Here is a 13,343-nt window from a genome sequence, read left to right as displayed (position 1 = left end):
CTATCTGCCTAACATGGTGAAAATATACATATATTAATATAGTTAACATAATATTACATCTGAAAATTATGGCTTTGTTAGAGAAATACTCTTTAATTGAAGCCTTTGTGATTTTAATTGTTTTGTTGTTACCAATAGTGGGACCAGAATTTGGATTTAAATAACATAATTTCACAAGTTTGATCTTATGAAGTGGGTAATCATCAAAGTAAGAATTCTCTGCAGGCAGGCTGTTCCAGTATTAAGTGGCTCCAATATTAAATGGGATGAAGATATTTTGGTTACAGGACTGCCAATATAAAAATGCCCCAAAAGAGAGAGGAATTTGTTCTGATGGCGGCAGTATACTCTGAGAAAAGATGGTCTATTTCCCTCTACTCTGAAAGATCTACTTACAGTTTTAGATTTAATAATTGTTTTAACATTCCCAAGCTTATATTACAGTACAAGCTTTGTTATCTGGCATGTTGGGCAAATGGGGTGGGGGGTACCAGTAAGTCAAAAATTCAGGTTAACCAAGAGGGAGAGAGTTTTTGGGCGTGGGAGGGGGCTCAGGACTAGGGGTTGGGTACGGGAGAAGATGTGGGGTGCTGGCTTCGGGTGGCACTCACCTCAGGTGGCTCCCCGCAACTGATGACATGTCCCTGCTGCTCCTAGGTGGAGGTAACCCAACGCCAGCCAAAGTGTATCACTTTGAGCAACACTGTTCTATCTGCTGAATATCTAGGCAGACTAGGCATGTTCATGTAAGTACAGTTTGCAAGGGCGGTTCCAGGCACCAGTGCACCAGGCGCGTGCCTGGGGCAGCAAGCCGCAGGGGGCGGCCTGCCAGTCACTGTGAGGGCGGCAGTCAGGCTGCCTGTGGGAGGTCCGCCGGTCCCACGGTTTTGGTGGCAGTTTGGCAGCGGGTACGCCAAAGGCGTGGGACCGGCAGACCTCCCACAGGCATGCCACTGAATTCGCATTTCCAGTGGATATCCTGCAGGCATGCCTCCGAAAGCCGCATGACTGCCGTACTTGAGGCAGCAAAATACATAGAGCAGGTGGGAGATTACAAATGCAGTAAATCGCCAAGCATTGTTTGTTAGAGTTTCGAATGAAGTAAAGTGTGAAATAAGAGGACTGCCAACGGTATTCTATACAACTTTTAAAAACAGTGATTATTCCCTAGTAAAAGGAAGTGTTATGTAATATCTGACTGCTAAAAAAGGGGATACAAGATAAATTGTACTAGAGTGGAGAGCTTCACCTGTTTTTTCAGGGAAACCAATTATTACACTGTCCAGGAATAGACTATACTTAATGCAACAATCATCATAACCTTATATAGTCAAATGAGATTGTCTTGTGTTAAGGAAAATCTGCCCTTCATATTTGTTTTGGGAAAAGTTAATAAAAGTATGCAAAAGGTGACCCATTGGACATCATTTATTTGTATTTTTAATGCAATCATCACATGGGAGTATGAAGAAAAACAAGTCAGCCTTATGGAAAGAGGCAAAATCCTGGTATGGATTAAAAGTTTATTCAGCAATAAGAAACAGTCACATAGAGTTAGATTCCCAAAGGTACTGCTGTAAGGTCTCCCATGTAGCCCCTCTGTGCTGACGGGAAAGAGCTCTCCCGTCGGCATAATTAAACCACCCCCAACAAGTGGTGGTAGCTATGTCGGTGAGAATGTGTCTCCTGCTGACATAGTGCAGTCCATAGCAGCACTTTCCTTGGTGAAACTTACTGGTCAGGGGGTGTTTTTTTTATACCTCTTGACTGACAGGAGTTTTACCACTAAAAGAGCTAGTGTAGACACAACCTAAGGCACCTATCTTGCCCTATGCATTGTATAGGGAGCCTAGCACCTAACTTGGGCTTTATGAATCAGTGTTGTGATTTTCTAGGTGCCTAAAAATTAGGCATTGTGACATTCAGCATCATGCTTTCTACGTCCCTTTGTGTATGTAGCTCGTAGCAAACACCTGCCCCTCCAAACAGAGACAGGGTAATAATGGGTCATAGTCATAAGGAAATTTAAAAAATGCTAGGGGGAAGTGGGCTAAAAGAAGTGAAGGATATTTTGGATCGCATATGACCCTATGTGATGATACAGAGCACATTTCCCAATTGCTCCAAGTTATTTTGGTTAGTAAAAACTATGGAAGATTGTGAGCAGCTCCTGTTAAATTTAAACACAGTGGTGGCAGGATGCAGAATTGGTAAAATGATGACAAATTAAATAATCTTCGTTTCTGTTATATGGATAATCAGCTCTGAATTTTGCAAACTTCTTTGGTGAAGAACACCTAGTGGTCATTATGCTCAATGAAGAGGCATATCCCCCATCACACAACTGTAGTAAGGAAAAAATACAAATAGAATACTGAAGTGCTTTTAAAATGGGTTAAAATCATGCAGAAAATATTACCTACAGTATGTAACAGTGATATACCTTCATCTGTAATACTGCGCTTTTTCTAATTTTGGTTGTCTCCCTTCAGGAAAGGTATAGCAAAATTGAAAAAAGCTCGAAGAAATGGGACAAACATTTAGAGGCAACTTGAGATTTATGTGTTTTGTGTTGCAAAAATATGATAGGAGGAATTTCATTGAGGTGTTTAAAATTATAAAAGGTACAGTGAAATAGAACATTTAAATAATTTCAGATTAGAATAGTGGTTTTAGATGCCACAGGAATAAATTGACAGTTTAAGTTAGAGTTTGCCTTTAGTTCCAAGAAGTTTCTTAAAAAAAAAAGCCTAGATAACAGAAAATATTCCAAAATCCTGAATTGAAGAGGTTTTTTTGCACTGTAGTCCATAAAATGTTTTTAAGAGATAGAAAGGAAAATAACTAATACATTTAAGGAGTAATAATATGTAACTAAGCCAAATAAAGACTTTAAAATATTCTCTTTACCTGAGAGTTCTATTTTGTGTCTCTTCCTGTGGAATTGTCACAGCCACTTCAGATGAGCACAATGTGAGTGGTTTTTTTTTTTTGTTTTGTTTTGTTTTTTTTGTTTTTATCTTTCAGATGCACCAACAGAACTCCAAGTATCCAGTTCTAGGCTAAGAGAAATAGAAAGTACTCATGCAACACAGAGATTGGAGGTAAGCAATTCTGGAATGCAGGTAATTAGGCGAAATAAAGGGATGCTGATCAGGCTGATTTTGATTGTTTCTACATGTATTAGAAATAAGATTTTAAAAAAATGCTTACTTTCAAAATGAGGGTGACAATGGTGTTTAAATCCCAATCCATCATTACATTCAGAGGGCCAGATTTGTTTAGTGGGCATGGACATATGTGTGTTGTAGATTTGTTACCTCTTACACTGATTGCCTTCTCCAGTCTGACCTTGTTCATGTCAGACAGTGGGACCTTGAAATGTAACAATAGCTCCTGGCTCTGAGATGGTCTCAAGTCCAGGTTTCTTGTAAGTTTTCAGCATTTTTCTGGGTGATAAGGAGATAAGTAGATGCTTTATGAATAGCTGGGTTTGCATTTCAGACTTGGCCACAAATCAAAACTAATCTAGAAGGTGTAATTTCCGGCCTATAACCCTCAATCCAGATTTTTATATTGGGTATTTTAAATTTCAAAGAGGTGTTTAAGTTTGAAAGAGTAAAGTAGGACAACATGGGAAGTCTGCAACATAGCTATTTTAATTTTTTCTCCCGTTAGCAAATTTCTTAGGAACATAAGCTTTAGTTATTTACATTTATTAATAGTCACTTTGCACTTTTCTAGAATGAGAGACTGAAGAAGGTTTGCAGTGATCTAGAAGAAAAGCATGAAGCAGCAGAGCTTCAGATAAAGCAGTTGTCCATAGAGTACCGAAATCAGCTGCAGCAAAGAGAGGTACAGTGCAGCATAAATAATTTCAGGCAATATATGTCTATTGGTTAACAAAAATGTGCTACATTATTTGTATACTTACTGAAGAGATAAAGATATCTATTATACAATCTCTAAAGGTGAGAAGCCAGCACACTGTTGTTCATCATGGTATAAAGTATCCTATTGCTCATCCTGTCATTTATGCTGTTGCTCACTTATAAATGTACAGATTGTCTCAATCACCCACAAAATGCTTCCAAATCACGTCACATCAGTTTACACTTACACCTGCCAGATGACTTAATATAATGTAGCTATTGATCTATATAGCCTCAGAAATATCTTGTCTGATGTCACAGTTTCTCCCTATTTTATTACCACTAAGGAGCAACAGAGGAGATTAACCACCACATATTATTATAAATTTTTTTATAGTCCTAAATCATGCTTTTTGGAAGGATAGATAAGAAAGGAGAAAATTCTCTTTAAAAGTGTTTATTTCTATTGTTCTTTCAGATGTCCATTTGGTTTAAGTGTAGACTTAAAAATGGAACAAAATCAGCATTCGCAGCTCTGGAAAGTGGATTTTTGGGCATAAAGTAATCCTCTATGCATGCAACTGTATAATGTGAGATTTTAGAGCCTTCTAAACAAGGAAAACTAGCAACGCATTTATAAAAATTGCTTTTACTGAACGGATTTTTAGCAGAAAGAATATCTTTGAGACGTGCGTTTCACCCATTGAAGTCAATATCAGATCTCCCATTGACTTCAGTAAGAGCAGGATCAGACCCTTGATTTGTATGTGCATAAGAAAGGACATATTGAAGTTGGAAAAGCATCATCTAGATATTTGTAGTATTTTGTTCATTCTGTATCTTAGTGTAAACAATTTTATTTTGCTCTAAGAGTGACTTGTTTAATATAGTGTGTTGTGAATGCAAAACCAGCAATACATTGAAAAGTTGGAGTATAAAATAACCTCAATCTTAATATCAAAATAAATAAGCTGAGGAACCCTGTACTGGTTGTTTTTATTTTAATATTTAATTAAAAAATCTGCCACTTTTTATATTTAACTGTGTCGTGAGACTTGGCACTCAGAAGCCTTGCTGTAGAATTTAGGTACATTTGCCTGCTGCATACACCAAAACCTTTATTTACAAGGGAAGCATTCTTTTTAAGGGGCAGTGCGGATACTTTGCTTATATGGTGCCTTTAGCTGACTAGTGCTTAAATAGTAAAGGAATAATTTTTAGAAGCAGTTTTTACAAGAGTCCTTGCTTTATAAGAAGCCAGTCAAGAACATTCCTCTCCATTGACTTAGAGAGAGAACATTTTTTTTTCTAGTGAAAGAACAAGGAGACTTCAGTAATTTTATGTCAGATGAAAATACAAATAGCAGGTTTAAATTTCATCCATTTACAAGAGATAAAGTGAATATACTTTGAGATTTTCTTCTTACTAAAATCATGCACTGTATTCTGTATATTTAGGTTGAAATCAGCCATCTAAAAGCTAGACAGAATGCACTACAGGAACAGTTGCAGAAGTTGCAGACAGCTGCTCAGTCAGCACAGTTAGGAGCTGGTGTTTTACCGCCAACCACTACATCAGCTTCCTTTGTTCCTGTGGTTAGACATCATTCTTCAGGTTTTCAAGGGGATGACATGGACTTTGGAGATATAATCTGGTCCCAGCAAGAAATAAACAGACTGTCCAATGAAGTTTCTAGACTTGAATCTGAGGTTGACCACTGGATGCAGATAGCACAGGTGGGTGATTTTTTCCCTATACTTAGTACATTGAGTGAATTGGTCACTCTTGAAACCAGTCATGTTCAAGTTCGTGTTCAGCAATTAAATGTAGAGAAGTAGTATTTAGGTTGACATAGCTGCTGTGCTCAAGGGTGTTACAAATCCACATCCCTGAATACCACATAGCTATGCTGACCTAATCCCCAATGTAGACACAGCTAGGTTGCTGGAAGCACTCTTCCATCATCCTAACTACTGTTGCTCAGGGAGGTGGTGTTCCTACAGCAACGGAAAAACCCCTTCTGTTGGTGAAGGCTATGTCTACACTGCTGGGTTATGCTGGCATAGCTGTGGCGCCGTAGTTGTGCTGCATTAATCCCCACAGGCACTAAAACATTCAAATTCTGGTTTTGCTGGTTGGTGATCCTTGGTACCTTTCAGTCACTGTTATCCATTAGTAAAAAATTGGTAATACATAAAGACCCGCCTTACAGAAGTGGTATAAAGATTAACTAACCGGTAGATGGTGATTTGAAAAATATATAGCACGCTAATTTCTAAATATTATTTTTACTTTCTGAGAAAAGGAGCCATAGGAAGACTTAGTTATGGAGACTGAATTTCTTTACTCTTCAGCATTGTATTAATAATACAGCCTCTCCCACCCCCTTAAAATCATAAAAATGTTTTATAAGTAGGGCTGTCAAGCCATTTAAAAAAATTAATCATGATTAATCGTGCCATTAAAAAATTAATTGCGTGATTAAACAATAAAATAATACCATTTATTTAAATATTATTGGATGTTTTCTACGTTTTCAAATATATTGATTTCAATTATAACAATACCAAGTGTACAGTGCTCACTTTATATTTATTTTATTGCAAATATTTGCACTGTAAAAAAGAAAAAAGAAAAAGAAATAGTATTTTTCAGTTCACCTAATACAATTACTGTAGTGCAATCTCTTTATCATGAAAGTTGAACTTAGAAATGTAGAATTATGTACAAAAAATAACTGCATTCAGAAGTAAAACAATGTAAAACTTTAGATCCTACAAGTCCACTTGGTCCTACTTCAGCCAATCGCTCGGACAAACAAGTTCGTTTACATTTTCAGGAGATAATGCTGCCCGCTTCTTGTTCACAATATCACCTGAAATGGAGAACAGGTGTTCGTTCTCACATCACTGTTGTAGCTGGCCTTGCAAGATATTTATGTGCCTGACATGTGAAAGATTCATATGTCCCTTCATGCTTTAACCACCATTCCAGAAGACATGCATCCATGCTGATGAAGGGTTCTGCTCGATAACCATCCAAAGCAGTGCGGGCTGATGCATGTTCATTTTCATTGTCTGAGTCAGATATCACCAGCAGAAGATTGATTTTCTTTTTTGGTGGTTCGGGTTCTGTAGTTTCTGCATTGTAATGTTACTCTTTTAAGACTTCTGAAAGCATGTGCCACACCTCATCCTTCTCAGATTTTGGAAAAGATTCTTAAATCTTGGGTCCAGTCCTGTAGCTATCTTTAGAAATCTCACATTGTTACCTTCTTTGCCTTTAGTCAAATCTGCAGCAAAAGTGTTTTTAAAATTAACATGTGCTGGGTGATCATCTGAGACTACTATAGCATGAAATATATGGCATAATGTGGGTAAAATAGAGCCGGAGACACACAATTCTGCCCCAAGGAGTTCAGTCACAGATTTAATTAATGCATTCTTTTTTTAATGAGCCTCATCCAGCATGGAAGCATAACTTCTGGAAAGGCAGCCGAATCATGAAAGGACCTACAGATGTTTATCAGATCTGACACGTAAATACCTTGCAATCCCGGCTACAGAAGTCCCATGCGAGCCCCTGTTCTCACTTTCTGGTGACATTGTAAATAAGAAGTGGGCAGCATTATCTCCTGTAAATGTAAACAGACTAGTTTGTATTAGCAACTGGCTGAATGAGAAGTAAGGTGGAGTGGACTTGTAGGCTCTAAAGTGTTGCATTTTTTTTGTTTTTGAGTGCAGCTATGTAACCAAAAAAAAAATCTACATATGTAAGTTGCAGTTTCATGATAAAGAGATTGCACTACAGTACTTGTAAGAGGTGAATTGGAAAATACTGTTTCTTTTGTTTTATCATTTTTACAGTGAAAATATTTGTAATAAAAAATTCTATAAAGTGAGCACTGTACACTTTGTATTCTGTGTTGTAATTGAAATCAATATATTTGAAAATGTAGAGAAACATCCAAATATTTTCTTAAATATTTACAAGAGTTCTGCCCAAAATATTATAACTTCTTTGGGGATTTTCGTATGTAGGCTTCTAAAAAGTGCTTTTTCTCTTGTTGTTTGTGCTATTAATTGTACGTTACTATTCTGCCAATAGACAAAGTGATACTGTAGTTGCCAATTTTATTATAAATTTTACCATCTGTAATTTTCACTTACCACTTAACTTGATTTTCTGTCAGTTATAAAAATTCTCATTGCTGTGATCAAGTAGAGCCCAATCCTGCAAACTCATGTGACTGATCTTTACTCAAGCAACTAGTGGATTTGATTTCAGTGATATTACTTGTGTCCATAGCATCTACAGTTACATATATTGGATTTAAATACAGTGAGTATATAGGTTTTCTTTAAATGCAAGAAACTATTAAATATGCTAGCATATCATAAATGCAATCAATATACTGTGAAATTTGTGCACAAAGAAATCCGATAACTGTTCTTATGTTTCAATAGAGAAATGCTGTTTTATATTTTTTCTTTGAAATAAAGCTATTGTAGCTTTAGACTTTACATTTTAATAGCCCCTCTTTATAATAAAAATACCTATGTTTGACTGTTGTGGTGGAGGCTTACTTACTTTTAGTAAGTACTTTGTGTCCTTGCATTTTCTATTTTATTAAGAATTATTTGCTGTTGAAGTGCTCAAAGGAAAATGAACTGTTGTTTATCTCAATTTATTTCCCAAACTAAAGTATTATTTTTCTTCTTTTATCTAGTCTTCCAGAGTACAAGGAACAAATAATGCTGATAAAAGTGAAATCTGCAAGCTGCAAAATATTATCAAAGTAAGGTGACAGTTTTCACAGATCAACCCACACCCATACATTTTTTATAATTTGCAGCTAAGCCCCCAATCCTGCAAACATTTACATGTGTAGTCCCATTGACTTCAGTCACGTTTCATTTGAATCAAGTTAAGTGTATGCATAAATGTTTGCACGATCGGGTACTAAGCAAAGTGTATTGGCATATAATGTAATTGTGTTTATAACTGAGGCCTGGTCTACATTACGTGTTTATACCGAATTTAGCAGCATTAAACCGATCTAACCCTGCACCCGTCCACACAACGAAGCCCTTTATATTGATATAAAGGGTTCTTAAAACTGATTTCTGTACTCCTCCCCGATGAGGGGAGTAGCGCTGAAATCGGTATTGCCATGTCGGATTAGGGTTAGTATGGCCGCAATTCGACGGTATTGGCCTCCGGGCGGTATCCCACAGTGCAGTACTGTGACCGCTCTGGAAAGCAATCTGAACTCAGATGCACTGGCCAGGTAGACAGGAAAAACCCTGCAAACTTTTGAATTTCATTTCCTGTTTGCCCAACGTGGAGCTCTGATCTGCACTGGTGGCGATGCAGTCCCGAATCCAAAAAGAGCTCGAGCATGGACCATACGGGAGATAGTGGATCTGATCGCTGTATGGGGAGACGTATCTGTTCTATCAGAGCTCCGTTACAGAAGACGAAATGCCAAAGCATTTGAAAAAATCTCCAGGCTATGATAGACAGAGGCCACAGCAGGGACTCAGCACAGTGCTGCTTGACAAGCGTAACAGAAAGCCAAAGAATCAAATGGACGCTCATGGAGGGAGAGAGGGGGTACTGAGGACTCCAGCTATCCCACAGTCACCTGCAGTCTCCGAAACACATTTGCATTCTTGGCTGAGCTCTCAGTGCCTGAAGGGTCAAAAAATATTTTCCTGGGTGGTTCAGGGTATATGTCGTCAATGTACCCCCTTCTCTCTCCCCTGCCCAAAAGCAAAGGGAAAAAAATAGTTTCTCACCTTTTTTGATGTCACCCTATGTCTACTGCATACTGCTGGTAGACAGAGTGCTGCAGCGCTGAACAGCAGTATCCTCTCCCCTCCCCGGTGGCAGACAGTGCAAAATGACTGATATCTGTCGTCGTCATCATCATCCCGTGAGTGCTCCTGGCTGGCCTCGGTGAGGTCAGCCCGGAGCGCCTGGGCAAAAATGGCAATGACTCCCGGTCATTCCCGGAAGACGGTACAAAAGGCTTGGTAACAGTCCTCATCATAGCAGCTGGAGGCTGAGTTCCATCAGCCCCTGCCCCCCCCCCCCATGTCTAATGAAGATTCTGTACTGCTTGGACTGTCATAGCAGCGGGAGGCTGCCTCCACCTCATTTTATCTCACTAAAAACTCAGTGCTTCTTATTCCTGCATTCTTTATGACTTCATCACGCAAATGGGGGGACACTGCCATAGTAGCCCAGGAGGGTTAGGGGAGGAGGGAAGCAATGGGTGAGGTTGTTGCAGGGGCACCATCATCATCATTTCTGCGGGATCTCTGGGGCTCTGACCCGGAGCGGCTGTGCTCTCTGGTTCTCTAGTACACTCGCCCCATATTCTAGGCAAGACTGACTCTATTTTTAGACAAAACATAAAGAAGGGAATGACCTGGGGAGTCATTCCCATTTTTGTCCATGCGCCTCCGGCCGACCTCAGCGAGGCCAGCCAGGAGCACCCATGACAGCAGCAGATGGTACAAAAGGACTGATAACTGTCATCGCCAATTTCTAATTGCAAATGGTGCAAAATGACTGATAAACATCATCACCAATTTCCAGTTGCAGACAGTGCTATAGCCGGTAACCGTCTCTTTAACCTTGCAAAGGCAAATGAATGCTGCTATGTAACACTGCAGTACCGCGTCTGTCAGCAGCATCCAGTACCCACATGTTGACAGTGACAAAAGGCTAAACAGGCTGCATGGTTGCCATGCTGTGGCGTCTGCCAGGGCAATCCAGGGAAAAAGGGTGTGAAATGATTGTCTGCTGTTGTTTTCATGGAGGAAGGATTGAGTGACGACATTTACCCAGAATCCCCCGCAACACTGTTTTTGCATTGGGATCTCAACCCAGAATTCCAATGGGCGGGGGAGACTGCAGGAACTATGGGATAACTACAGGACAGCTACCCACAGTGCAACGCTCCAGAAATCGACGTTAGCCTCGTTACATGGACGCACACTGCCGCAATAATGTGCTTAGTGTGGCCGCGTGCACTTGACTTTATACAATCTGTTTTACAAAACCGGTTTATGTAAAATCGGAATAATCTGTATTGTAGACATACCCTGAAATGTTGCCACACCTCCTATATTTTAAAAAAGATTCTGATTGATTAGATGAATGAGTGTCTCTCAGGTTGGTTATGCAACTGGCTTATTACAATATTATAGGCTTGAAAGTATAAAGTTTGTAAGATTAAGGCCAACACTTCAAAAGTAGCCAGTGATTTGTAGTGCCTCAATTTTTGGATGCCCATCATAGAATACCTTGAGGTTGCTTTCCCTCCTTAACCCCTTTCCCAAGTCTCTACAACTCCAAGTGAAGTCAGTGAGAACTATATGTGTTAAGCACTTCTGTAATTTTGCTCTGTTCTGAGTCCTGTTTTTAAAGTTAACCATTCTAACTTATTAATGTACTACATAGGTGTGAAGGCATATACTGGTAATGTTACATGGTATACATATATAAATAAATAATGTAAATGGTGGAATAAGACAAAAATACATTTTTATACTTACAATGAAGCTGGAAAATCAAATCAGTTTTATCTTCAATACATGGTAAGGTGAGAGGAAGTGTATTATCTAGTATAACTTAAATTTTCTAGTTTGTTTTTCTCCCATATTTGTGTGTTTTAATGTAAGTTATAATGAATGATCGAGAGGAGACGTCCTGATAATTAATATTTACCTGGAGAAGTTCAGGGAATGACAGGAAAACTCCTCCTGATCATGCATTGCTGCTGTTAAAGGTTAGTTATTACATCCTTATTATTTATCCAATGTAAGTAAATAGTGCTCACCTTTTTTCTGTATTGAAAAGTGAAAAACCTAATTGCACCTTGCCGGGGATGCAGAATTCTAGTTATACTACTAGAAACAGCTATTTTTTCTAGATTTCCAATAAGCTTATAATATTGAATTTATGCATGTGGTTAGAAGGAAAGTATATTGTTGCAGTTGTCTTTTCCCCAGAGTCTTGGATACTTAAGGCAACTTTCAAATTAGGAAAAGCTCTAAATCAGTAACTCTCAACCTCTCCAGACTACTGTACCCCTTTCAGGAGTCTGATTTATCTTGCGTACCCCAAGTTTCACCACACTTAAAAACTACTTGCTTACAAAATCAGACATAAAAATACAAAAGTGCAACAGCACAATATTACTGAAAAATTGGTTACTTTCTAATTTTTACCATATTATAAAATAAATTAATTTAAATATAAATACTGCACTTATATGTCAGTGTACAGTATATAGAGTATTATGAACAAGTCATATGAAATTTTAGTTTCTGCTGACTTCGCTAGTGCTTTTTATGTAGCCTTGTAAAACTAGGCAAATATCTAGATGAGTTGATGTACCCCCTGGCAGACCTCTGCGTGTCCCAGAGGTACACATACCCATGGTTGAGAACCACTGCTCTCAATAAGTATAACAGAAGTCTGAGTGAGTTCTGCAGCCCTTTTTACGTACTTTTCATTGTGGACCAGCCTTTTCCACAAGTTATATGACACTTTGCTCTGTGGTTGGTTCAGAAAGTTAGTCTTTCTTTTGCCTTCTATGATGTACTATAATGTTGCATTTGTCTACTAAGGTGTAAATAATCCACATACTGTAACTCTTCCCAAAACAAGTGCCAGCCTCTAGTCCTATGGCCTGCTCCTGCTCCAAAAGAAGTCTGTTGCATGGCTCTCATTGACTTCTGTTGGAGCAAGTTTAAGCCTTCTGTGAGAATCTCAGGGTTATGGAATCTCTTCCAAGATGAGTCCAGGTTACAGAATTGAGCCCACTTTCTGTCAAAGTAGGAGCAATCCAGTATTTTAATTTTTTTAGCCAATTGTGGCAGAAGTTATTTTTTTCACTAGGACAAATTAATTGACCATGATCTTGATTCTTCTTTCAAGAATAGTCCCAGCTACTCTCCCTAGTGAGGCTGAATTTTCTTGTTGCTTAAAGAGGAGAAGGTTGAGGCTAAGGTTGTGGGCTAACATTCTGGCTGTTAGTAAATTCCTGTGTTTGCATAAGGTAAGGGCTTGTCTATGTGAAAAGTTAGTACCCAGCAAGCCAGGATGTGAATCTACAGGGCATCAGCTTGCCACACATTAACTCACTATATGGACACTGCTACCACACAGTAAAAGTCCCAGAGTGTAAAATAGTACTTTGGCACTTTCACTGCACCATAGTAATGTCCACGGGGCGGGTTAATGCATGGCAAGCTTATGCCTTGTAGATTCACATACTGGCTTCCCAGGCACTAACTTGTCATGTGCACAAGGCCTAAGTTACTTTTTGGATGAAAGAACACTGCCAACTATCCCTATAGTTGATAAATGCTTTTGTTTTTAATTTTGTATTACAGTCAGGCTCCAAGATGACATTTTTTCCTTTACAAATACTGAAAGTTCTTAGAAGATGT

The 13,343-nt window shown here is 38.7% G+C and overlaps 1 protein-coding gene across 1 annotated transcript in view; it reads left to right on the top strand.

Annotated features, from left to right (window-relative positions):
- The window catches only part of TRIP11 (thyroid hormone receptor interactor 11), an 81,345-nt gene that overhangs the window by 3,544 nt on the left and 64,458 nt on the right, over positions 1 to 13,343 (top strand). Inside the window, exons 2-5 of the mRNA XM_050953171.1 lie at positions 3,028 to 3,104; positions 3,745 to 3,855; positions 5,331 to 5,609; positions 8,603 to 8,671. Coding sequence (XP_050809128.1) covers positions 3,028 to 3,104; positions 3,745 to 3,855; positions 5,331 to 5,609; positions 8,603 to 8,671 — 536 coding nt within the window. The remainder of the gene's footprint in view (positions 1 to 3,027; positions 3,105 to 3,744; positions 3,856 to 5,330; positions 5,610 to 8,602; positions 8,672 to 13,343) is intronic.

Source organism: Gopherus flavomarginatus, chromosome 5 (assembly GCF_025201925.1).
Source record: "Gopherus flavomarginatus isolate rGopFla2 chromosome 5, rGopFla2.mat.asm, whole genome shotgun sequence".
Taxonomy (NCBI): domain Eukaryota; kingdom Metazoa; phylum Chordata; order Testudines; family Testudinidae; genus Gopherus; species Gopherus flavomarginatus.
This window is presented reverse-complemented; position numbering and strand designations above follow the sequence as displayed.